The following is a 26,860-nucleotide window of genomic DNA, read 5'->3' on the forward strand; positions in this document are numbered from 1 at the left end:
GCGCACACATAGACATGTACACAGGCGCGCGCGCGCACGCGCCGCTCCCCCTCCCCTCCCCGCTCCCTCGCCCGGCCGGGACCCGCCGCCTCGCGCCGTTCCCGCTGGCGCGCGCTGCTCCCCAGCGCCCGCTGCCATTGGCTGGCGGGGGTCAGCTGACCCCGTGTTATTTCCTGTGTGTGTGCGCCTCTGTGTGTGTGGGGTGAGGGGAGAATGGAGCGAGACGCCCCCGGGCCCCCGCGGTCCCCCCGGCCCGGCCCCCGGCCCGCCGCGGTGCCCCGCCGCCCGCGCTGCTGAGCCGCCCCCGCCCCGCCGGTACCTCCCGCGGCGGCGGGGGGCACCGGGGAAGGCGGCGGGGGGAGGTGGGGAGGGAGGGTCGCAGGTAAGGGGCACCCGCGCTTGGGCCGGGCCGGGCCGCGCCGCGGGGTGCTGGGGTTCGGGGGAGGCCTGGGGAGGGAGAGCTGCTGGGGGGGCCCGGTGCCCCCGCTGGGGAGGCCGAGGCTCCCCCGGCAGTGCGAGGGGTTGTGTGGGAGGGAATGTAGGGATCTCCGTGAGTTGGAGAGCGAGTGCTGGGTATGAGGAGGACTTGAGAAAGGGCTCTTGGGAAGTTCTCTTCGTAGCATGGTTAAGCCCCCCCCCGCTTTGTTTTTTTCTTTAAAGAAAATATGTTTGTGTTGATGTGTGTTGAAAGAGGCCCTCGTGCTCCGTGGTGAGGTGCACACCTGTTTTCCTGTCCCAAAAGATTGGTGTTTTGCAAGAACTGTGAAGTTTTTATGGGGATGTGGCGATTGGCGCTTCCGTTGAAGGGGCAACTGATTAAAAATGTCGGAGAAGAACAAGTTGCAGTAGGTGGACGGGCTGTGTTGTGAATGCTTGAGGTTCGTGGTGCTTTTTTTCTTTCTGTAGAGTTAACTCTACACTGCTCATTTGCAGAGATAGGATGTAGTGTGTTGGGGCTGCTGTGAGGATCAGATTTTCTTTTGTTAATGCTTCTTACTTTGCTGGAAGTCGTGTTTAGGACTGCAGTTGGAAGCTATTTTTCCTCACTTTCAAGGAAGAAATAAGAGAAAGTTACGTAACCTTAGTGTTTTAACCTATGTATCAGAGCTGTCTAATGATACCGGCACTCTGTTACTAAGCTGAAAATAGGAGCACATTTGTATGTGAATCAACAAGTGGTTGTCTCTGTGGGTAGATTTTGCACCATCAGAATCCTTTATTTTTTGTGTATGCTATCTTATTAGTAACATTCCCCCCTTGATTAAAAGGGCAGGCAGTTTGATTGAATTGCAGCCAAATGTTTCCTGTTCTGTTTCAGGGTGGCTTCTTTTAATCCTTCTTTTGAAAAGAAAAAAAATAAGAGATACACCTGCAAGGGGATTGAGGTTCAGTTTCAGAGCCTTCTGTGTTCAGTTAGCATTTTGAAAGCTATTCATGTGTGTGTAACTTGTTGCCATTGGTTGATTCATCCATGGGTAATTCTTTGGAGTGTTTGATTTTTTTAGCATGCTTCCTGATCAATAGGTGTGCATATAGCAGTTGGCTCACCTTTACCCTGTTTATTTGTAGAGCAATATAGTGACTGCATGATGGAGATGCAGCAGCCTCCGGGTTAGGTTTGTAGCATGTTGGCCGAACTCAATTCGGGAAGAGCTAGACTTTTTTCACCTGTTTTCTAGACTGCTTTTTTGTTAGATAACTTTGGTTTCTGAGGCTTATAGACAGGTATTGTGATGCATAACTAAGTCCATTTGTTTAAGTATATGTGATAAATACTACTTAGTATTGTTACTTGTGAGTTTTCATTTGGCTGAAGTGTTTTGGGGTGGTTGTTTTTCCTTAAATCTGTGCCTTCAAATAGGGTTCCCTATTAGTTCACTTTAACTTGAGTTGTTTGAAGCTGTATTTCTTCATTTGCTGTGTCTGCATTATGTTGTTGGCCTATAAAAAGGCAGCTGCATTAGTGTACTGCAGAAAGAATTACTATTAAAAAAAAAGGACGGAGATACTTATTGGTTCAGTCATCTATGTCTTAAACTTTAATGTTACAAGGAGAGAATAATAGCTTTTCCTCATTTCTGTACATTGCTGGCATGTGAAATGCATATTTTTGTGTTTTCTGGTTAAATTAGCAAGCGAACTTACTATGCCTTCAGAGTGGGAGTATGACAGTACCTTTTATATCAAATATATGACTTGCTACAGTACATTCTTATTGCTTATAGTTTTGGGAATGACCTCAGACAAGCTTGATAGCTTTCGGTCTTTGTATTAATAGACTTAAATGTCTAGGGGAGGGTTTTGGGCCTTCTTGCAAGTTTGTATTCTTGAGACTACTTAGCTTTAAATCTCTTAGCGTCGTTTCTGGTAGAATGGTATGTGTTTTGACACAGTTTGGGCTTTGATCTCTAAATCAGATTTCAGAGGCTTTGGAACTGATGAAACCTGCAGTTTTGCTGAAATGTATGCTTTAATATGCCTTTGCAGCCTGGGGCAGGTTAAACATGGTTCCCTATATGAAAGCACTAGGAGCAGCTTGGTTGTGAGTGTCTTTAACAGGGGGTCGGGATTCTTTTTGTTGTTGTTTCATCCTTTACTTAGTAACTAATTCTTCATAAAGAAGTTTTGAGGTGAATGTTAAAGGAGTAAATCTGTTTCTGTAACGCGTAAATAAGATCTGAAGGTTATTCAGATGAAACAGAAAACTTCTTTATTAGTTGTAAAAAAACCCCCTCTTACTGTCAGAAGAAGTTTCCTTAATCTTCAGCTGAAGAACTGGGGAGATATTAACCTCTCCTTTACTACATATGAAAGGATACTCGGATTAAATTTAAAGGCTTAAAGCAGTGTAAGTAAAAGAGTGTTTAATATGGTTCTGTCTGTGATACGTGTATAAAGTCTGCAGGGGAAAGAGTGAAGTGTGTATGCTTTGGGGGTCCGTTGTTCCCCCCCCCCCCCCCCCCCCCTTCCTGTTGCGGAAATGTGCGTAAAGAAATCCTTTTGGGTTCTCGGTATAACGTTAGAAAGAAAATCATTGCATGCCCCCTTTCTGCCTTCCTTTTTAGGTCATGTTTAACTAAACCACCCATGAAGCACAGCAAAATGGCAATACTGCTGCTCTTGGAAGGGTCCCTTCATAGGAATTGTACTGCACAATTCCTATTCTACCAACTTGGCAGGTTGCTGTCTGGAATGAGGGTATAATATGTAATAAACCTGAATAATTTTATGCTGCTTGCTTGGCTTCCTTATAATTTGAGATAAGGTTATATTTAAGAGTTTATAGCTGGCTTATGCATATCTTGCCTTTTGACACAGGGTATGCCAGATCTCTGTTTGGGTGGGGTAGCTTTTTAATTAAAACATGTATTTATTTTTTCATACCCTGTTCAATTATATTTTATACTTATGAAGGGTATTAGACTAATGTTTTTGGAACCTGAGTTCTCATAACTTTTTGAAAGATTAGAAACGTTTTTGGCAGTGCTAGCTTCTCAGGCTTCAATGTGTACCTTAACTGGCTATGTGAGAATTTGTGTTACTTAATCCTGCGATTGGCCTCTGAGACAGGAAAGATTATGTACAACGATTTCTGAAGAGCCAACTAGCGTGCTGATTTGTTAGTAGAGACTGGACTGAGACCAACCAACTTTTCCCATTCAAGTAATTAAACTGCAGTCCAATAGCAAAAGGTGGTTTTTCTTCTCTGTCTGGAGTGAGATCTCGCTCTGAAAAAAATTTAATGTCTGGCTTGGCTTTTGGACTTCTAAAAAATAAAGGAAGTCTTACTGTTAGTGACTTCTAATAGTGTTGATATGCTATGTAGAAATACTTTTTTTTAAAAAAAACTGTTTAGTACGCCTCAAAGAGGAGACAAACACAATGTAAGCAGAGGTTTGTAATTGTCTAAAATCATGCAGGGCAGGCTATTGTATTCTGATAATGAGATCCTAATGTGCAATTCTGTTTCTATCAAACTTTTCTTATTTTAAAAAAAAAAGTCAGTATTGTTATTCTTCTGAGCTGCGTCCCCTCCCTTCCCCCTCCCTTACGGTTTTTGACTAGACTTCAGTCTTGACTGAGTGGAAAAATGGAAGATTCTGTCTAACAGCTGTGTACAGCATTGCTGGTGCATCTGTGTCCCACTAGTGTCTAGCTATACCTCTCTAGATTTCTTCAGCTGAGCCTTTCCGCTGCTGCTTACCACCAAGTTATGTATTGGTTTGGTTTGGGATACTTGGAAAAACATGAATTTCCTCACTATGTATGTACATGGGTTTCCTTGCCTTTTAAAATGTGTGTGTGTGGGGCTGGGAAGCCAGAATCAAAGACGAAAAAGTTGAGGCTGATGTATAATCAGAAGTGGGTTCTGTTTAGCCCTGTTGGAGGATAGATCAGTTCAGGATGTTCCAGAGTCTGTGATATGCTGCCTATTTGCATTTAAAGAAAAAAAAAAAAAAAAAGGTGAAAACTAAATTTAACCAACTCTTGAACTACTTTGTGCTATATTTGTGAACAGCACTACAAGCAGTCAAATTTCCATTTTTCACCTGGATATGACAAAGCGTTCATGTTGCAGTAAAACTGTTTTTTCCTGCCCCTTGTCTAGTGATTCCTCAAGAACAGAGTTACGAAGTGGTAGAAGAAAGCATAAGCATCCTCTTGTCTGCTTGACCTGGTGACAGTGAATATGCATGTGATTTTTCCCAATGCTCTTTGTGTTTATTCTTTTTACCACAGTGTTTGTAACCAGTGATAATACTGGAAGACTGGAAAAAGTGTTACCAGGTTCTTTGTCTGAGAGCCCTGGCTTGAGTCCCTTTGAGATTTGATCTGTTCTCCATTTGAGAAGCCCATTATTTCTTGACTGCTTCTGAAGCAACAAATACAAAAAAGCCAGGAAGATGATTTTTTTTTCTTTTCCCTCTTCGTTGTGAGCATGCAACATGTCTGTGTTCATACCAATAACTGTGTATGGAATCATTGTATATTCTGTGCTGGAATATGATGATTTATTTTGGAGTATTTTACTAGTATGAACTCAGTCATCTAATTGCTAGTAAATTGCAAGTCATAAACAGAACCCTCCAATGAGTTCTGATAAGAGCTTAGTACTTAGAAATTGTGTGGGGAGCTACTGTATTAGAAGCTTTAACACAGTTTATTGGAAGTATTGTTCATATAACTTTTCCTGTAAAAATATGTGCTGCAAACTCTGTGTTGGTGATAGCTGTTAATTGAACTAGAGACTTGGTATTGGCAGAGCTGACTATAGATGGCTTGTGTCCATATACAGCATCGCTAATGACTATGAAAAACATATCTAAAACTTAATAGCTGAAAGAAAAATAGGTGCTGTCACACCTGCCAGAACTTAAAGGAATAAACCATTGTACACTGTAATGAAATGTTGTTAATCAGCTTCCAATTCAATATCTGCATTTTGCTGTTAGCTTTGGTCGAATGCCTGGATACACTTGAATTTCCATAAAATTTGATTTGTCCAACAGTGTTTCCTGTGAGTTGTTCTGGAATAGTGGGAACACTGTATGTGCTTTTTTTTTTTAACATAAATGGTTATCTAATCAACTTAGTGAACAATGTTTGATCAGCATTATATTGTCCACTGGAAACACAGCAGAGGGGAAGCAGTCTTAAGAGGTTCCTGGAGTGTAAGATGATTCCCTGACACAGCTGGTAAGCGAGCCAGCGAGGGAAGATGCCCCACTGAACCTGTTGTTTGTGTACAGCGAAGGACTTGTGGGTGGTGCGACTGTTGGAGGCCATCTTGGGCACAGTGATCATGAAATGATAGTGTTTTTGATTCTCAGAGAAGTGAGGAGGAGGGGTCAGCAGAACTGCCACCTTGAACTTCCAGAGGGCAGACTTTGGCCTGTTTAGGAGCCTGGTTGACAGGGTTCCTTGGGAAGTAGTCCTGAAGGGCAAAGGAATCCAAGAAGGACATCTTAAAGGTGCAGGAGCAGGCCATCCTTATGTGCTGAAAGATGAGCCAGTGGGGAAGAAGACCAGCCTGGCTGAACAGAGATCTTTGGCTAGAACTCAGGGAAAAAATAGGAGAGTTTATGACCATTGAAAGAAGGGGCAGGCAACTCAGGGGGGCTACAGGGGTGTCATGAGGTTATGCAGGGAGAAAATTGGAAGGGCCAAAGCCCAGCTAGAACTTAATGTGGCTACTGCTGTAAAAGACAGTAAAAAATATTTCTGTAAATACATTAGCAACAGGAGAGCTGGGGAGAATATCTATCCTTTATTGGATGTGGGAGCAAACATAGTGACAAAGGATGAGGTAAAGGATGAGGTGTGTAATGCCTTCTTTTCCTCAGTCTTCAATAGTAAGACCAGTTGTTCTCTGGGTACCCAGCCCCCTGAGCTGGAAAACGGATGGTGAGCAGAATGAAGCCCCCATAATCCAAGGGGAAATGGTCAGCAACCTGCTACACCACTTAGGCACACACAGGTCTATGGGGCTGGATGGGATGTACCCGAGGGTACTGAGGGAGCTGGTGGAAGCGCTCACCAAGCCGCTTTCCATCATTTATCAGCAGTCCTGGCTAACCAGGGAGGTCCCAGTCGAATGGAAGTTAGCAAATGAGACTCCCATCTACATAAAGGGCTGGAAGGAGGATCCAGGGAACCACAGGCCTGTCAGCCTGGCCTCAGTGCCATGGAAAGTTATGGAGCAGGTCATCTTGAGTGCCACCACGCGGCATGTATGGGACAACCAGGCAATTGGGCCCAGCCAGCATGGGTTTATGAAAGACAGGTCCTGCCTGACTAGCATAATCTCCTTCTGTGACAAAGTGACCCACTTAGTGGGTGAGGGAAAGGCTGTGGGTGTTGTCTGCGTAGGCCTTAGTAAAGCCTCTGACGCGGTTTCTCGCAGTATTCTCCTGGAGAAACTGGCTGGTCATGGCTTGGATGGGCCTGTGCTTTGCTGGGTAAAACACGGGCTGGACACCTGGGCATGAAGGGTGGAGGTGAATGGAGTTAAATGCAGTTGGCAGCCGGTCGCAAGTGGTGCTCCCCAGGGCTCAGAATCGGGGCAAGTTCTGTTTAATGTCTTTATCAATTATCTGGGTGAGGAGATCAAGTGCACCCTCAGTGAGTTTGCAGATGACACCAAGTTGTGGGGGGAGTATTGATCTGCTTGAGGCAAGGAAGGCTCTACAGGGGGATCTGGAGAGGCTGGATCGATGGGCTGAGATCAGTTGTATGAGGTTCAACAAGGAGCAGTGCTGGGTCCTGCACTTCGTTTATAACAACCCCACGTGATGCCACAGGCTTGGGGAAGAGTGGTGGAAAAGGACCTGGGGGTGCTGGCTGACAGCCGGCTGAACGTGAGCCAGCAGTGTGCCCAGGTGGCTGAGAAAGCCAGTAGCATCCTGGCTTGTATCCGAAACAGTGTGGCCAGCAGGACAAGGAAAGTGATTGTCCCCCTGTACTCTGTGCTGGTGAGGCCACACCTCAAATAGTTCAGTTTTGGGGCCTCTCACTACAAGAAAGATATTGAGGTGCTGGAGCGTGACCAGAGAAGTGCAACAAAGCTGGTGAAGGGTCTAGAGAACAAGCCTTGTGAGGAGCAGCTGGGGGAACTGGTATTTAGCCTGGAGAAAAGGAGGCTCAGGGGAGACCTTGCTGCTCTCTACAGCTGCCTGAAAGGAGGCTGTAGGCAGGTGGGGGCCAGTGTCTTCTCCCAGATAACAAGTGATAGGATGAGAGGAAATGGCCCCAAGTTGCACCAGGGGAGGTTTAGTTTGGGTATTAGGAAAAATGTCTTCACTGAAAGGGTCGTCAGGCACTGGAACAGGCTGCCCAGCGAAGTGGTTGAGTCACCATCCCTGGAGGAGGTGTTTAGAAGACATGTAGATGTGGCACATGAGGGCATGGTTTGGTGGCGGACTTGAATTAGGTGAACAGTTTTATTAGATGATCTTAAAGGTCTTTTCCAGCCTAATTGATCCTGTGATTCTTTATTATCATGTGTTTTCTTTTTGTTTCTCACCTTGCATTCAAGGGAAAAAAAAGAGTGAAGTCAACAGTGTTCTGTCCTATGGCGTACATTTTGGTTTGTCACTGTAAGTTTTCCCTGTCTCACTTCATGCATGTGGAAGTTTGCCTTCTTCCCCTTCCCCCACATATTTGCATGGAATGTTGTACTCTTCAGATTTTCTGATACTCTTAATCCTGACTATACCTTGTGCATATTGCTTCCTTAAAATTGTCTTTTAGATAGGTCTTGAAAAGTATGGTAGACGCTTAGCAGTTAGTGAATTAAATGAGTTGGGCAGAATTGTTACAGAAGGTGGTAGCAGATTGTCTTTGTATCTCAGGGCATCACTGAGTGGCAGATTTTCTTCTGTACTGCTGGAGAGCGGAAGTAGCAGGAGCATAATCAAGAATCGCTCCAAATGATGCTATTTATTTTGCATACAAAAACCTGAACTGTGCTGCTATCCTTACCCCTCTTCCCTCCAAATCACTGCACTGTAATGGAGAAGCATCCTTCCTTTGCCTTCCTTAGTGTTCCTGTTACTGTGAGAGTGCATGAGGAGATCTTTACTGACATTGAATTGTTTGGTTGCCAGCTGCGGTAGGGAATTGGCTCTGGTGATGAGCCAGGGAGGTCCACTGCAGTGTGGGATTCTGCATCTCTGCACTTCTGACTAAAGTCAGCATCGTGTTTACTGCTGTTTGAGGAGCAGAGTAGTGATTTTTGCCTTCTGGTCTTTTTTCCCTTTTGCTCTGGTGTACTTTCCTATGATGCCTCTTCTACATTTGATGTCTCCTCATCTTCCAGTTATCAGACACAAAACTTTGATTTCTTGAGATTTGCTTGGTTGACTACATGGGGTTTTTTTGAATGATGGTGGTATCCTGCAATTAGGATGTATAAATTTGACTTGTCACGTGATCGTTTTGTGTCTCCTTGTCTTTTTGCCTTGCAGAAATATAATTTGCGGTAGGTTTGAAAGGTGGAATTTGTGGAAAACCAAAGGGGGTGTATATACAACAGAGCTGCTGAAAGTGGCAAGAGGAGGAGAAGAGGTTAATTATATCTGTACTCTAGCCTAATCAAAAGCCAGTTGAAGTTGGTTGGAAAAATATGAATTGAGTGAATCTGGATCAAGCTCACTGGGGAAAGCACATCTCTCAGCTCAACAAGAAGCAGGGTCAGGAAGCTCCTAAATATGGACAAGAGGAGGAATTAGGAAATAAACTTCCTTGCTTATCCATGGAACAGTAGTGTTTATAAAGACTTTTAGGCTGTGTTTACTGATGAAATTTGTCCTCATGAGCTCTGTGTGTACATTGCCTTTCTGAAGTAAGCTGAGGAGTAAGATCCTTTTGCCTGGTTGGTTAACAAGACATAAAGAATTAAATCAGAAGCAATTCTCAAGGTAATAGTCAGTGACTTGTAATCTTTCTAGCTGAAACAGGGTAGCAAACTTTTCAGTTTTTGATTGAATGTTTGGATGTTTTAGAGCAAGGGAGGAAATGTAGTCTCATCTTTATGGTCTTGTAATAGAATTCTAGGAATATGTTAGCATTATGGAATTATTATGTATAGTCTATCATGTATGGACTATGTTAATTGTCCCTCCTTACTTGCCTCCCTCTTGAGGGGAGACAGAATGGAGAAAGAAACAGTGGAGTCTTCTGGTTTTGGTTTTTCTCTTCTTGCTGTACAGGGTGAATGACGGCAGGAAACTCAAGTTTAACAGAGTGATGGGGCTGATTCTCAGAGTAGTGGGCCATCTAAAGCTCCTTCTGTCTTTATTTTGAAATCTTAACTCTAGCGTTCCTAAAAATTATGCTCGGAGTACAGCATCTTTTTTATCTTCCACTAATCTGTATTTACAGAGGTTTTCTTCTCTGGTGCTCATCCCTCCTCTTGCTTTCAACTGCTGACTTCAGGTTATATGCTCCAGAATATGAGATGGAATACACAGAGTAGAGGCTTCATGCATCAGCTTTCCAAGTGTCTCCATCAACACATCAAATACTGCCTGACACTCACTGTGGTGCTGCTGTAATCGATGGGGAAGGAGAAAGTTTTAGACCTGTGCTGTGAGAAGATCTGCAGTTGTAGCTTGTTCATTTCTGTAACTGGTTATGCTCATTAAGAGTTAATTTTGTGACTGTGGTGTGGTCTGACTACTGTTGATCACCATGTCTTTGACTGTGGCAGCAGAACTTAGAAGTGCACAGTTAGGTGCCTGCAATGTAAAGTGGCAGGTTACAGTATGTTGTTTGTTGGATACGGTGGCCTGAGTTTATACCATATAATTTCAGACTTATAATATATAATGACTGAGGTGTGTTAGAAGTTTAATCACCTTACATGCATAAAGTTGACATGGAAGGAGAAATTCTGGAAGGCTTTCATGGACATCATGGGGGAGCTGGTGAGAGTCAACCAATTTAAGTGCTCTAGGTCAAGACTTAGTGATAGAGGACTTAAGACTCCTTCAATTCATTATTTATTTTTAACTGTTTGCTCCGACACTGTAGTATGCTGTGTCCTGTCTGTTGGTTATGCCAGTATAACTGTGGTGGGGTACATAACGAGATGGTTCAAGAAACTGGTCCAATCTGAAAAAAACAAAGAAAACCTACAGTGCTGGGATGGGAAGGTAGGAAGGGGGAGGAACTCCTTAAAATAGTATTGTTATTAAAGTAATATTTTTGTTGAATCACTTAAATGTATGAGGTTATTTTGTATGAATCTGAACTGTTTCTCCTGTCTCTCTAACTGTGGCTGTAGTCTTAGTCTCTTCCTGTTAGTCTGTTTTGGGAGATAACAGATTGTAGGAACCGGTCTGCTTCAACTTCTGGCTTCAGCATGAGGCAGACGCTGTGCAATCCAGAGGGTGGAAGAATGAGTGAAGTGATGTTCAGAGGGTATGGATTGTAGGAGACAAGGAGAGATGTCAGGGAAAGAAAAACTGGGTAACTGTGAAAATCTTAAAAATGCTTGGATATTTTTTTTTTTTTTAGGGCAGTTCGACCACTTCTTTCTTATGTTAGAGAAAAATCTTCTTTTCCCTAAACATTTTATCAGTAAACATCATATGGCCTTGGTTGTAATTTTTTTTTTCTGAGTCTTCCACAACAGGAATATTTGCAGACCTTCCACATCCAAATAGCTCTTAAATCTGTGTCACTTCAGGGGGATGAAGTGCTAAATTGATAGGAAGAATAACAACCTTGGCTCGTGAAACTTGAAAGTGGTATACTGCATAGCTAAATTTGTGTTATCTTGAAGGAACAAAAATTATCTGTAAGAAGTTTGGAGGACGTAAATTTGAGTACAGCTCTTTTGCAATTGGTTGGTAATTCTTTGATTTGTTAGTTTAAGTAGATGGAGGTTGTATTTCTACCTGATTTTAATGTTATTGCATATAATGTAACTAGGTGGTGTTATGCTCGACAAAGATTTTATCCTAATCAGTGGATTTAATTCTTGTATACAGTGCATAACCTGTATTGTAATAATACTTGCACATAACTGATAGAGATTTTGTATCAATTTATTTCATTTGCCTTGACAATTTCCCAGGAGTCTCAGTTACAGGCTCATTGTACCAGGCATTGTAAAACAGAATAAAAAGACTTAATTGTGTAGGCTACATTGAATAGAAAAGACAGACATGTATTACAGGTAATATTAAATATGACCTAAGTATTCATCTTAGCAACTTGTCGTAATTTGAAGAGATAATGCATTTAATACTTTAAAGGCAGGTGCTACTATTTAGTATGTACAAATTATAAAAGTTAATTAAAAATGTGTTGGGGTTTTTCTACTGCTGTGTAGTTCTGAGTATTTCTGTTAGTGGATTAATTTCTGCAATGAAAGTGGGAGCTTGCGGAGTGGGAACCTGGCAACCCTGCTCACACTCTTCTGCTTTCCTCTTGCAATTAATAATTGACTTCTCCTTTTCACTGTCTTCAGTTTTGTAACTGAAAGGTGAAGAGCTGCGATGCCTCTGCTGAACCTCCTGTCTCACATGACTGAGGAGGTGAAGAGCAGATCAGAAGCTGTCCTTGAAATGGTTGCTCAGATCTTGCTGTATTGCCAAAGCAGACATGACGTTTGACTGTTTGGAGACATTAAATATGCAAACACAGGTGAATTTGCAATGAGAGGCATATAATGAGTTGCCAGATTTTTGGAGGACTAGTGAATTGGGTTAGGATGTACAGTCAGCTGATCTGCAACTGGGAGAAAAGAAAGGAGGAGGTGAAGGTTCAGTATTATTTTCATTTTGATGGTAAGAAGAGTTGTTTGACTTGTGTAAAGATGAAGAGCCTTTTAAATATGACCATCTGATTTGAAGTGCACTTCAGTAGCCATGCCACTTAGGCAGTTCATGCTGTGTCCGTTTTTCTGGTTTGTGTAATGGTAAAATACTTGGATCTGTCAGTTCATAAATGACTTTTCTCCCTCACAGAATTGTTTCTCGACCATATCTGTACCTTGATCCCGTTTGCTGCATGAATGGCTGTGTTAGCACCGTGGAGGAGGCTGGACCTCTTAAGCTATTGCATAGAGGACTGACCATGTATGTGAAATCAAAATTGTTGTTTTAATCTTTGACATAAAATGCAATCTGACTGATTTGCATAGATTCTTATTAAAATAATGATACCTGTTACAAATTTAGATGGATAACTTCCATCAGTCGGTAGATTTTTAAAATCTATTTAAGTGCATCTGTGGTGTTAGATTGAGACTAAGAATGAATGATGCATAATAAAATCAGATATGAGATAAAATTCTGCTGAACTTTGATTATTAGTTATTTCTAGAGATACGTATTTTTGTATCGCCACAACATTAATACCAGCTTACAACAAAACTTTGTTCTTGTCAAACTTCTTTCTTCATGTTTAAGAATATGAATTTAACAGTACACTTCACTTGAAGTGCAGAGGTAAACTGGAGATGGTATTTTAGTTCTGCTCATGTGGTGAGTAAGGAAGACTTGCAGAAACATATTTTTAGTTTGGTGTTAATCAAACGTTGGTGGCCATTTTTTGGAAAAAATTCAGAAAAAATATTTTGGGGGTGGGTGAAAAAATCAGCAGTCCTATAATAGCCACATGCAAAATCCCGATAAATTTTGTTTGTTGTTTGTTTATATGATGCTTTTTATTGTAGCAGTTGTATTCTCTGAATATGTCTGTTTACATGTCCCCTGTGAGACAGGAAGATGCAATGACTCAGGCTTAGTAAAATTTTCTGCGGCCACTCTAGGGAAATATATGAAATAAGAAGTGAATGTAGATCTTATCTAGCACAATAATCCCCAGAGCATTCCTCTCTCTCAACTGACAAAGCTCACTGTGTTCCTTCTGCCACGCTCATCTGTTCTTCACCCGTTCTGTGAGAACCATTTCCTTAATTGTTTGGATTTAAGCTTGTACATACTGACTTCCTAAAAAGCTGTACAGACATTTTGATAAAGAATGCATGGTGTCTCTGAGATGATGGAAACTAGCTGCAATCTACTTAGCCAAGCTTTAACTCATTTGAGGACTCTTTTGATGATGTTTTCCATTGGCAGGACAAAATTGAGGTGTTTTTTTTTTTGTCAAGACCAGTATTAGTACTGATTTGCAAGACATGTTGCTAGTATAGATTATTATTAGACACTTAAGGGAGTGTAACAATTACGTATGGGTGTTTTAAAGACATGTTGTGATTCTTTCTTTTTTTTACTGTAAAATACAGTTTTCAGTCATGTAGTATTCTGGTTTTAACTTATTTTTATACACTTTCCGAGATACTTTATCTCCTTCAGTTTAGCTACTTCATCAGGTTCTGACACTCTCAGTGAAAGTTAATTGTGTACAGTTTTAACTTTGAGTGGTGTAGTAAGGGTTCTTTGATAGAATAAATTAGAATAGCATGGTGAGAGCCAGATTTGACTGCAGTTTTCTCTAGAAGTGCGGTGGTAAATAAACCGGTATCAGTTTCCCATGTCTTAGATCCTTCTGTTTATTTGTAGTATACAAAAGTAACTTCTAATGGAACTGAATGGATCTGAAACGGCTTTATAGAAAGTATGAAGAAAATCTGTTGGCAGTTCAGGTTAACCACAACTTTTTGAAATAAATGAACAGTGAGTATTATTGCTTAAACTGGTGACCTTTTGAAGTGCTGGCTGTCTTGGTTTGCTTCCATATTACACCTAAGGTTGAAAACTAAAACTAGCTTCCCTTTACTTTTAAAAAGGCATGAAATGTAGAAGAAATAAATTGGATCTTTGTTAAATGCAGTCTTAGGCTTGATCCTTAAATTCATCTACTTGTGGCATAGCTGATTTGCCTTCTCTTCAAAGCAGCAGACAGGGTAATGTTCGTCCAAAACTGAAACAAGATCAGTCTATTCCCAGCCATTGCTCAGGTGTGCAAATAATAACTGTGAACCTGCAGAAATGAGGGTTAGCAGCCTGGCCTTGACAGTGGAAATGATACTCTACATGGAAATCTTTTTCCTGTATTTCAGACTTAATTCAATTCCTGGGGACTGTTTACTTAAAAATTATGCCTCTGAGTTGCTCATAGTCAGATTCTGGTTTGGGGAGGTTTTTTTGATTGTGGGTGTGCTCTGCTACTTTAAGAAGATACATTGAGGAAGGACAAAAATGTTAATTTTTGCATTTTTTATGGGTTGTGACTAGAAATGGCTACACATATATGTATATCTCTGTTATTTGCATAGCATTTTGCACATAAATCTACTTTAATCAGGAGCCCGGACACACACTATAAAAGCTCCACTTGCTTGTGTACATTTTTTGACTATGGAAAATACTATCTTACTGTTTGTTGCCTGCCTGTAACTACATTTTCTTTCCTGATAAGCATGCTAGGAAGTGAGAGGTCTTTGACAGATCACTAAAAATATATTGCATTTGACTGCTGCCTGAGCCTTCTCTGCACAGATGGGTCGCAGTAGTCAACCCAAATCTAAAGAAAATTCAACAAAGCAGAAGGACCTCACTTACATCCTACAGAATTAAGTGATGCTGGTTTTGTTTGCTCCTTTATAGGATTATTGTTAAGAATTAAGCATATCCCCACAGTATTTTGGTTTTCAGCTCCGTTGTTTTGAGCTGTCTGTCTGCAGTGATGCACTAGTATGCTGGCATCAGTATTATGTGGGAAGATCTGGGCAGCTGTCCTGTATTTGTCCAGCCTTTGACAATAGGGACAAAAATGTTTTAAAGATTCGTATAGATTTAAAAAACCTAGCGCAGCATGTTGCAGAAGATCATTTCACACAGCAGTCTTGGTGTGGGAGTACTGATGAACCCTGTTAATCAGCAATGGTTGGGGGCAGTCTCGTGTACATGTAAGAACTGTTGAAAGATGCTTCATGCTGTTGACTACCATTTGATAATCTTGCTCACAGTAGGATCACAATGCAGTAGCTCCATATTTTGAGGAACTCCTATATTAACAAAGTTCTACAAGGCTGTTTTGGATGATTAAACAAGAAACAAAATCTGCATTGTAGATGTGTTTAAATGCAAGTTCACATGGAGAAGGTAGGTTGAAAGACTGCCTGAACTAACTTCAGATGTTTCACAAATATGGATAGGAGGACCTACTGCTTCTTTCTGTTTGTGACTTATGTGTAGTGATTTCGTAAGTGAGGCTGTTTCTTTATCAGTCACACAAGCTTGTAATACGCTTCCTTTGTTCCTACCAGGTTGAAGGCAAATTTTGATTACTGGGCTACTGGGGAAGAAACAAATAAGTTGGAGCACAGTGACACTGCTTAGACTAGTGAATGCAGTCTGTAATCTCTGGATGGATATACTTTGATGGCTTTACAGCTACGGGCTGTAAATACTTGAGAATCATGAAGCTTTATTGAGAAAGCTGGGTGCACGTGTAGTGAAAGTAAGAGTGCAATTGTGACACTAGAGTAGTGAAAGTTGTGCCAGAATCTTGCCTTCCCTTTGAATAAATAGGAAAGGCTTTGGATGTTTTTGTTGGGTGTGTTGGAAAATACTGTAAATGTGTGTAAATTGTGGCTGTTCATGGAGCACTTTTTGGAGGACTTTGCCCCTTCTGCTAGGGGTGGGATTACAGAGGTGTACCACTGTTACAGAGTTTTATATGATTGTGTCGTACCCTCTAGTTGGCAGCTGGTGTATGTGGAGGAGTATGTACCAACTGAAAATGTTTTCTTTAAAGGCGTCCAGTAAAAATCTAATCAAATATATTTTTTTCCTGTGGATCTAGGTAGACTTTGAAGGCCTCGTCTGTCTGAATCTATTTTGTTAACAAGGCTTGCTCATGGAATTATTCTTGGTGGTTTTGCTGAGAACATAGCACTTTGATCTAAGCACTTTACAGTGCTGTTATTCTTAAGAGAAATTATTACAATAGTAATTGTAATAGTCCTATATTTATAGTACATTAGTAACAGGAAATGTACTATGTGTCTTAAGTTATCAATGATATAATGGATTGAAGCATCTCATGTCTCTTCTTACTCCTGTTATTAATGAAAAACCATTTCTTTTTTCTCCCCCCCTCCCCTTTTTTTTTTCTCCTGACATTCTACTGATTCTACTAAAGCTCCTTGAGATACTCAGAGCAAGTATTCTCCAGGAGACACGAAAATGGAAAGCATTTGCTTAGGGCACCAGTAATTTAAGCTCTCCTGATGAAAACTTCGTTTATTTGTCAGGGTAAAATTCAAGATTTAAAAAAAATAAATAGATTTAAGGAGAAAAATATGTTCTTCCTGTTTTAAGTGTATGTATCTTCTGGACTAAATAAATATTATGTGATTGGATGAGATTATGGAGGATAGGAATTTGTGCCTCAGGTTGACCTTTACTGGATCTCTGTTTCTGAAGGTATCTTATGCTGTTTCTGTTCCATTATGTAATTAAAATTATTCTTTTTTAATACTGAGGAGGTCTTAAGCATGTTTCCTAGCATTGCTAATATATATTAGCAATTTTCAAGCCTTTGTTAGTATTAGAGAAGAATGAGTATCATCAGTGATCAAAGTTTTTGTATGATGTAATGTGAAAGAGGCTTCCTGAGACCTTGTTCAGACAATGCAAAGTAAGCTGCATTAAAGTAATATTTTAAAATATTTGTCTGAGGTTCTGCGAGAGACTGGGCTTGTGATGAAGATGGAAGCGTTGCTTTCATGAGAAGAAGATGCAAAGCATGTGACTGCCAGGGCATGCATGCAGTCTTCATAGAACGTGAATGTTGCCGATTGCAGAACCCTAAACTGCTTATCTAGAGAAGCTGCTTTCTACAACAGTAGATGTCCTCCTGCCTTTAGTTTGATAACTTCCTTCTACTTGTATATACGTTTTCTTTCCTGCTTTTATTTTTTGTCTCATTTTTCACCTTAACAGCAAGTAATACAAAAAAAAGAGAAAGGTGCTTGTGTGGGGTATCGTAGTGTTGAGGGCAGGAGCTTCAAAGTGATGAAATGTGAAAGGGAGTAATTCAGAAAAATGAGGAGTTTATCCATAAGATGCCCAAACTGGATGGATTAGCACAGTGTGGCATTCATAGAAGTGTTACTCATGTAATACACGCTAAAAAAGTGGAAGTTCAGCAGAACAGCAGACCACTCTTACAGTATGACACTTAAGAGTATAAGATTAAAACAGCAGTAAAGCTGACTTCCTAGACAGAGTTGGAAGTATTAACAATATGAAAGTTCCCTTCTGATTGTGATAAGCATTTCAGTAATATTCTTGTGGTCATCAAGCCGACTAAGGCTGCAATGCAAAGATGCCTTTGAGTTAGCAGAGGGGGGCGGTGGAGACATGCATTGCAGTGGAGGTTTTTGTGTGTGTTCTGTAGCCTGCATGCCCAAACAGATAGTAGAAACCCAGATATATCCAAGGTGCCTTTCTGAAGATGATAATGATAGAGTTAGAGCCTTCTGTATATAACATACATATTTTTTTAAAAAAAAAAAAAGCCCACCGAAACTTGAGAGGCAGATGGGGAAAAAGAGCACATGATGCCAGACGTTGCCTGCATCTCATTTGGATGCCTATTTCCTTGGGACTCTTTGGTGATCTGTGACTTGAACAAAACTTCTAAGAGAAAAACTTGACTTTAATTCTGAGTGAGTTCAGTTGAATGTGACAAGCACCAAACATGGCTAAATGACAACACATAATGCAGGCAAGTCTTCCAGGAAGTCCTCCATCTGAGAAGTCGGGGTTCTGTTTCCTGGAAAAGTGTGAGCATTGTCTTAACATTTATGTAAAGGAAGGAGTTTCTCCAGGTGGCTTTATCCAGTTTGTTTTCAGGAAGAGAAAACCACAAAGTGTTTCAGAAATAAAATGCTTTTGTCATCTGTTAATTGGTTTATTTAAATAAATCAAAGAAGTGTATATGTATATACTTGTTCATTACCATACTTTTCTTAATGCATCTAGTGATATGTCAGGCTTTTACAGAGGGACTAGCCAGGGTCCCCAAACATTTTGCAGCTGTGTTCCAGTCCTTGAGGATGAGTCATGATTCCACACACTGAATAATAGATTGAAGTACATACAAGAGCCTTCCTGAAGTGCATTTGCTTAGGAGTTGATTATGTAAATGCAGATGGTCATACGTGGTGTTCCAAAATATGTATTCTGGCTGACATGTTTTCAGTTAGGTTTCATTCAAGGTAATATTAAACTCTTAAGGGATGAAGGTGTAGACCCTTCTTCTCAAATACAGTGGACTTTCCATCTTTTAAAACAAAGCAGATGGTGGGGGAAAATATGATGTGTTGTCTTGCTGTGGCGGTTTTCACCTGTAAGTGTCACTGGAGTAGGCAGGACCAGAGCACGGAGCAGATGTCTTTGCGTGTGCTGGTGTCAGTTCTTTCACAGGTTCCCATGGATCCTTTTCATGGGAGTATCTTGGTTTGAGCTTTGGCCAATGGTATCTTGACTGTTTTGTAATAGTGATTTTTCGCAGAGTGAAATGTGGACCTTGGATATCATTCCTATAGTAGATCCGAGTGTGGTTTGAGAGTGTTGCAGGGTACTTGTTGCATCTTTAAAACATCGTAACAAAATACTTGATTACTTTGATATTCACCATAGAGAATAGCTGGAGGGTGGGGATTGTTATCCTTGGCTTTGCAAAATACTGTGGGAAGTTTGTTTCTTCAGGGGCACATAAACAAACCAAGTAGGTAAATGACTCTGGGGAAATACTAATGCTGAAAATGCACTCCCAACTGGTAGTATGCCACTGACTTGTATTTTCTTGAAAGTGAGTGACTCCTCTTACTCGCACTACCTAGAAGGCTGGAAAGTTGCAAGGAGAGGGGATACACATTAATGTACCAGAAAGTAGGAGACAAATACTAAATTTTAATTGCTATTAAAACAGTGAAATTGAGCAGTGGTATTGATGTGACTGCTACGATATGGGTGCTATACCTTTTTTTCTCTCTCTCTTTCTCTCTCTCCCATTTAGGAGGGCTTTTGAGCTGCCGCTCTGCTGCTGAACAGCATGCAGTCCTTTCGGGAGCAAAGTAGTTATCACGGAAACCAGCAGAGCTACCCGCAGGAAGTGCACAGTTCATCCCGACTGGAAGAGTTCAGCCCTCGCCAGCAGGCCCAGATGTTCCAGAGCTTTGGAGGAGGTGCTGGCAGTGGACGTCGTGGAGCAACAGGAGCCTCTACAGCAATGCCTGGTGAGAGCTCTGGCCATCAGAGCTACCAAGGTTTCAGAAAAGAAGCAGGAGAGTTTTACTATATGGCTGCCAACAAAGATCCAGTGGTGTCAGGAGGGCAGCAGCCACCTCAGCGCAGGCCTTCTGGACCAGTACAGAGCTATGGGCCCCCTCAAGGGGGTAGCTTTGGGAGTCAGTATGGGAGTGAGGGACATGTGGGCCAGTTTCAAACACAGCATTCAACCCTTGGGGGTGTATCACACTATCAACAGGATTATACTGGTCCTTTTTCTCCAGGGAGTGCCCAGTATCAGCAGCAGGCTTCTGGCCAGCAGCAGCAGGTGCAGCAGCTGAGACAGCAGATCTATCAATCTCATCAGCCTTTACCCCAGGCTTCCAGCCAGTCTGCTTCTAGCACCTCACACTTGCAGCCAATGCAGCGTCCATCCACCCTGCCTTCCTCTGCTTCTGGGTACCAATTACGAGTGGGTCAGTTCAGCCAACACTATCAGCCACCTTCATCGTCATCATCCTCCTCTTTCCCCTCCCCACAGCGTTTTGGCCAGTCAGGACAGAACTATGATGGAAGCTACAGTGTGAATTCTGGGTCGCAGTATGAAGGCCATGCTGTGGGTTCCAATGCACAGGCATATGGGACCCAGTCAAACTACAGCTTTCAGACTCAACCTATGAAAAGCTTCGAGCAGTCTAAGCTGCCCCAAAGTGGGCAACAGGGGCAGCAGCAACAGCACCCACCTCAGCATGTAATGCAGTATTCAAATGCTGCCACCAAGCTCTCTCTTCAAAGTCAAGTGGGACAGTACAGCCAGACTGAAGTTCCTGTAAGGTCACCGATGCAGTTCCACCAAAACTTCAGTCCAATCTCTAATCCATCTCCTGCAGCATCTGTGGTTCAGTCTCCAAGCTGCAGCTCTACCCCTTCTCCACTCATGCCAGGTGGAGAAAATCTCCAGTGTGGGCAAGGCAACATGTCTATGGGTTCTAGAAACCGAATTCTGCAGATGATGCCTCAGCTTAGTCCTACGCCATCTATGATGCCAAGCCCCAATGCTCATGCAGGGGGATTCAAAGGGTTTGGGCTGGAAGGACTGCAGGAAAAAAGGCTCACAGATCCAGGGCTGAGCAGCCTGAGTGCTCTTAGTTCTCAAGTGGCCAATCTGCCCAATACAGTCCAGCACATGTTGCTTTCGGATGCCTTGGCACCTCAGAAGAAAAATTCCAAAAGGTCATCCTCGTCTAAGAAGGCTGACAGCTGCACCAACTCAGAAGGCTCCTCTCAGGCAGAGGAGCAGCTCAAGTCTCCCCTGGCAGAGTCCCTTGATGGTGGCTGTTCCAGTAGTTCAGAGGATCATGGGGAAAGGGTGAGACAGCTGAGTGGCCAAAGCACCAGCTCAGACAACACTTACAAAGGGGGTAACTTGGAGAGATCCAACTCCTCACCAGCACAAGGCTCTCAGAATGAGCCATCAAAACTCAGCAGCAGCCCAGCAGCTAGGGAAGAGGTGGCCTCCCCTGATGGGAAGGAAGCTGTAGTGGCCGTGGAAAATGCCCCAAAAGTGAATGAAAAGGCAGTTGGGGTGATTGTTTCCCGGGAAGCCATGACAGGAAGAGTAGAAAAGTCAGGCGGACAAGATAAACCTGCACAAGAAGATGCTTCCACAGCCACTCAGGCACCAGCTAGTGCTAGTGGAACGAAAGAAGCTGGGCATACAGGGGCACAGGCAGAAACTCAAGGAGGAAGTAAAGGGAGCAAAAGTGGAGATAACACTAACCACAATGGAGAGGGGAACAGCCAGCCTGGTCATGCAGTTGTTGGGCCAAATTTTCCTGCAAGAACAGAACCTTCCAAATCTCCTGGTAGTTTAAGATACAGCTACAAGGATAGTATAGCAGCTGGCATACAGAGAAATATTGGTGGCTTTCCACAGTATCCTTCTGGTCAAGAAAAAGGGGATTTTCCAGGGCACAGTGAGCGCAAAGGCCGGAATGAGAAGTTTCCCAGCCTCCTACAGGAGGTCTTACAGGGGTACCACCATCATCCAGACAGAAGGTATTCTAGGAATGCACAAGAGCATTCTGGGATGGCTGGGAGTTTAGAGGGAGCCATGAGGCCCAATATCTTAATTAGTCAAACCAATGAATTGACCAATAGAGGCCTCTTAAATAAAAGTATGGGGTCTCTCCTGGAAGGCCCTCACTGGGGTCCGTGGGATAGGAAGTCTAGCAGCACAGCTTCTGACATGAAGCAGATAAATCTAGCTGATTACCCTATTGCTAGAAAGTTTGATGTGGAGTCTCAGTCTTCTGCCCATGAAGGAGGAGCACTCTCAGAGAGGAGATCAGTGATCTGTGACATATCTCCATTAAGGCAACTTGTCAGAGATCCTGGCCCTCACCCAATGGGGCACATGGGTCCTGAGGCCAGAAGTGGAAGGAGTGAACGTCTTGCCCCTGGTTTAAGTCAGTCAGTAATACTCCCTGGTGGTTTAGTATCCATGGAAACAAAGATGAAAGCTCACAGTGGGCAAATAAAAGAAGAAGATTTTGAACAGTCAAAGAGCTCAGCTAGTCTCAATAATAAAAAAACAGGAGACCATTGTCATCCTGCTGGCATCAAGCATGAATCTTTCCGAGGCAACGCTAGCCCCGGAGCTGCCGTCTCCGATGCTGCTCCAGATTACATTCCCCAGCAGGACAGCAGATCAACACAAATGAGACGAGCACCTGGCAGAACTGGAAGCAGCAGGGGTAAATCACCTTCTCAGTTTCAGGACCTTGCTGATAAGCTGAAAATGTCACCAGGCAGAAGCAGAGGCCCAGGGACAGATCTGCATCACATGAACCCACACATGACACTATCTGAAAGAGTTAACAGAGGTTCCTTGCATTCTGCTTACCCTCAGAATTCAGAAGGCCCATCTTTGGCTTCAGCATATCACACAAATGCTAGGCCTCATGCTTTTGGTGACCCTAACCAGAGTTTAAATTCCCAGTATCATTACAAGAGACAGATATACCAGCAACAGCAGGAAGAATACAAAGATTGGGCAAGCAGCACTGCTCAGGGTGTGATTGCTGCAGCTCAGCACAGGCAGGAAGGAGCAAGGAAGAGCCCAAGACAACAGCAGTTTCTGGAAAGAGTAAGGAGTCCCTTAAAAAATGACAAGGATGGAATGATGTACCTTCAAGGTAGCTCTTACCATGATACTGGAAGCCAGGAAGCTGGGCGCTGTGTTATGGGGAGTGACAGTACTCAGAGCAAATGCACTGAACTGAAACATGGCAACCAGAAGTTGCAGCATCACGAATCTGGTTGGGACCTCTCTCGGCAAACTTCTCCTGCCAAAAGCAGTGGCCCTCTCGGAGCAGCCAACCAAAAAAGATTTTGTCCTCAAGAAAGCGATGGGCATCGACGAGAGGAATCTACAGATCTGCCCAAGCCTAGTAACGCCATGCTCAGGCTCCCTGGCCAGGAAGACCAGTCTCCTCAAAATCCATTAATTATGAGGAGAAGAGTCCGTTCTTTCATCTCGCCCATCCCTACCAAAAGACAGCCACAGGATACGAAGAACAGTGGCAGTGAAGATAAAGGGCGACTGATGACTTCAGCAAAAGAAGGAACTGATAAAACGTATAACTCCTATGCCCATTCATCTCAAAGCCAAGATGTTGGCAAGTCAGTAGCAAAGGGTGATTCCTTCAAGGACCTGCCAAGTCCTGATAATAGGAATTGCCCTGCTGTTTCCCTCACAAGCCCGGCTAAGACCAAAATATTGCCCCCAAGAAAGGGGCGAGGATTAAAACTGGAAGCTATTGTTCAAAAAATTACATCCCCCAATATTAGGAGAAGTGTTTCTACCAACAGTGCTGAAACTGGTGCAGATACTGTCACTCTTGATGACATCCTGTCCCTTAAGAGTGGACCTGAAGGGGGAGGTGTGTCTGGACATGGACCAGAGGCTGAGAAGAGAAAAGGAGAGATATCATCAGATCAAGTGGGGCCAGCAAGCCAGGATACAACTGGTGAAATAACCGTTCCAAGATCTTCAGAAGAGTGGCAAAGCAGTGAGGATGATAAAACCAAGAAAGAGGTCCCTGAAACTGCCAGTATTGGTAAAGAAGGAGCAGGATCCAGTGCAGCACCACCACCTTCTCAGAAGTCAGGTGGTCAGGGAAGGTCTGATGGATCTGTAAGTGGAGGTGGATCTCTGACTTTTTCAGACTCAAAAACAATTTCCCCTTCGAGTGTGTTTACTTCTGAACCAAATCCAAAGTCTGAGGAAAAAGATGGAGATGTGACAAACATTTCACCCAAGCCAGATGGTTTCCCTCCAAAGGGATATTTTCCCTCTGGAAAGAAAAAGGGGAGGCCAATTGGGAGCGTGAACAAGCAGAAGAAGCAGCAGCAGCAGCAACAACAGCAGCAACTGCCACCGCCCCCACCACCCCCACCAGTACCTTCACAGTCTTCAGAAGGGGTAGGTGGTGGTGAGCCAAAGCCGAAGAGGCAAAGGAGGGAGAGGCGAAAACCTGCAGCGCAGCCACGGAAACGGAAGCCTAGACGGGCTGCTCCAATTGTGGAGCCTCAAGAACCAGAGATCAAGCTTAAATATGCTACCCAGTCTGTAGATAAAACTGACTCCAAGAACAAGTCCTTTTTCCCTTATATTCATGTGGTAAACAAGTGTGAATTAGGCGCTGTGTGCACAATCATTAATGCAGAGGAAGAGGAGCAGAACAAATTGGTGAGGGGTCGGAAAGGACAGAGGTCTTCAACACCCCCTCCTAGCAACGCAGAGAGCAAAGTGCTGCCCACCTCAACTTTCATGCTGCAGGGCCCTGTAGTAACAGAGTCTTCTGTCTTAGGGCATCTGGTTTGCTGCCTGTGTGGCAAATGGGCCAGCTATCGCAACATGGGTGACCTCTTTGGTCCTTTCTACCCCCAGGATTACGCAGCCACCTTGCCCAAGAACCCACCTCCAAAGAGGGCCACGGAAATGCAGAGCAAGGTCAAGGTACGGCACAAAAGTGCTTCTAATGGTTCCAAGACAGATACGGAAGAGGAGGAGGAACAGCAACAACAGAAGGAACAAAGAAGCCTAGCTGCTCATCCCCGCTTTAAGAGGCGGCACCGCTCTGAGGACTGTAGCGGAGCCTCTCGGTCACTTTCAAGGGGAGCTTCTTGTAAAAAAGCAACCACTGATGGTGGCAGTGGTGGTGAAAAGACTCCTTTGGACACAAAACCCTCTATGCCCACTTCAGAAGGTGGCACTGAGCTGGAGTTACAAATTCCTGAACTACCTCTTGACAGCAATGAATTTTGGGTCCATGAGGGTTGTATTCTCTGGGCCAATGGGATCTACCTGGTCTGTGGCAGGCTCTATGGGCTGCAGGAAGCTGTGGAGATTGCAAGAGAGATGGTGAGTACCTAACCTTACTATACAGAATTATTTTTTTCATTTGCAGTATGCATACCATTTGGGATACCATTGTTTCTTGTTTTTCCTGTGTCTTAACAATCATCTTTCATCTTAAATAAATGTCTAGTGATGTCCTTTTGATGGCCTCATTTAGATCTCTGCCGCACCTGACCAGACAAATTTTTCAGGCATCAAAAAGCTGGATGCTCATTACCTACTAAAAGTTCTGGATGTCCAAAGGCTTCGTCGTGACTACAGTGATCTTTTTTCCCCCCTCCTTATTCTGTCCTATTAGATATTTAGTATTTTCTAGGGCTTTTCTTAGGGTCATATAGTGAAAGGACAAGTGGCAGCAGACACAAATTGCAACAAAGAAAATTCTAGTTCAGTATTGGGCAAAAAATTTCACAGTGGAGGTGGTCAAACATCGGATTGAGGGAGGGTGAATGATAGAGAAGCTGTGGAATATGTTTTTGGAGGTGCACAAATGTGACTGGACAAAGCCCTAAGCAAACCCCACTTGACCTCTGAAGTTGGTTTTAGCTTCAGTTGGCTCTGCTTTTAGCAGGAGTCTCTTCCAATGTAAGTTATTCCGTGAACGTAATACATATTACATGGCCGTAGGAGAATTTACAGTTGCTATAAAGTGGATAGAGTAGAATTGCAGAGAGGTATGTAAGCATTGAGTGAATCATGGGTGGGTTTAGTATTGATGAATTCAATACGAATTATGTCGCACATCATACTGATAATTGACTTTCTCCGAAGTGTGAGTGTATGAGTGAAAAGAAGTAGGTAAAATCAAAGCAGGGTCAAGGAGAAAACTTTATTCACAACTGCCTGCTTGTGGTTGGAGATCCTTGCTATTCTTGATTTTTCTGAGACAGAAGCTGATGCTTTAAAACCGCATGTACATGGCTTGTTTTGCCATCATCACTGTGCTGCATCCCTTTCTTTATGGTTACCTTTTGCTTTGTGCTCTCTGTCCTAGGCCAGACTGTGGAAGAGGCACTAGACTACTTTTTCCTGTCTCCTTCAGATTTTTCCTTTTCTAAACAGTGTTAGGATCTGGTTTTTATCTTCTCTTCTCTCTGTGTTGTTACATCCAGCATGCTTGTTTCTTCCCTGTGAGCTTTTTCTTTTCAAGTTTGATTCCTGGCTTGTTCTGAATTTTCACTCACTGTTCTTTGACAGTAATTACATGCTTCTTTGCCCTAACTTGATTAGGCCTGCATTCTTGTTTCTAGCCTCTCATTAAACAAAGTCAGTTAATTTCATTTGGTTTTCATCAAGCCATGCCTTTGTGCTAGTTCTGATGCAACTGCTGAATTTCTTGTCTGATAACGGCAAGGTTTCCTCCGGGATTTCCACCACCCTCTGGATTCTACTTGCCATGTGGCCATGCTTTTGTATGTCTTGTAGTTCACCACTATTTTGAAGTTGGATCATTCCAGCCTGATTTTCCCTTTTCCCTGTTTTTAGCTTGTGTATTTCATTTATGATTTTTGTTTTCCCAACAGCAAATGCCTTTTATGCAAGTTCTTGAACCACTTGAGTTATCCTCCAGCCATCCTTTTTGTGTTCCTGTACCTGCAAAGGGTGTATGCCTGGCAGAAATATGCCAGGCTGATGGTCTCTAATCAAACTTGTTGAATAGTAGCCTGTTAACCACAACATTTTTATATGGATTTTGCATGTTGTTTGACATCTA

The 26,860-nt window shown here is 42.8% G+C and overlaps 1 protein-coding gene across 14 annotated transcripts in view; it reads left to right on the plus strand.

Moving 5' to 3' along the window:
* TCF20 (transcription factor 20) overlaps positions 1-26,860 on the plus strand; it is a 150,135-nt gene that overhangs the window by 85,650 nt on the left and 37,625 nt on the right. For 9 of the 14 annotated variants that reach the window (XR_008822377.1, XM_056342019.1, XM_056342017.1 and 6 more), the window contains one exon: positions 19,510-25,149. Coding sequence is in view for 13 of the 14 variants with exons in the window: in XM_056342019.1 (XP_056197994.1) it covers positions 19,546-25,149 (5,604 nt within the window). In the remaining variant the exon portion in view is untranslated. Of the gene's footprint in view, positions 1-173; positions 383-642; positions 879-963; positions 2,849-12,476; positions 12,588-19,509; positions 25,150-26,860 lie in introns of those variants that run through there. The other 5 variants (XM_056342027.1, XM_056342023.1, XM_056342021.1 and 2 more) reach the window with 5 other exon arrangements.

This window comes from Falco biarmicus, chromosome 5, assembly GCF_023638135.1.
Source record: "Falco biarmicus isolate bFalBia1 chromosome 5, bFalBia1.pri, whole genome shotgun sequence".
Lineage (NCBI taxonomy): Eukaryota > Metazoa > Chordata > Aves > Falconiformes > Falconidae > Falco > Falco biarmicus.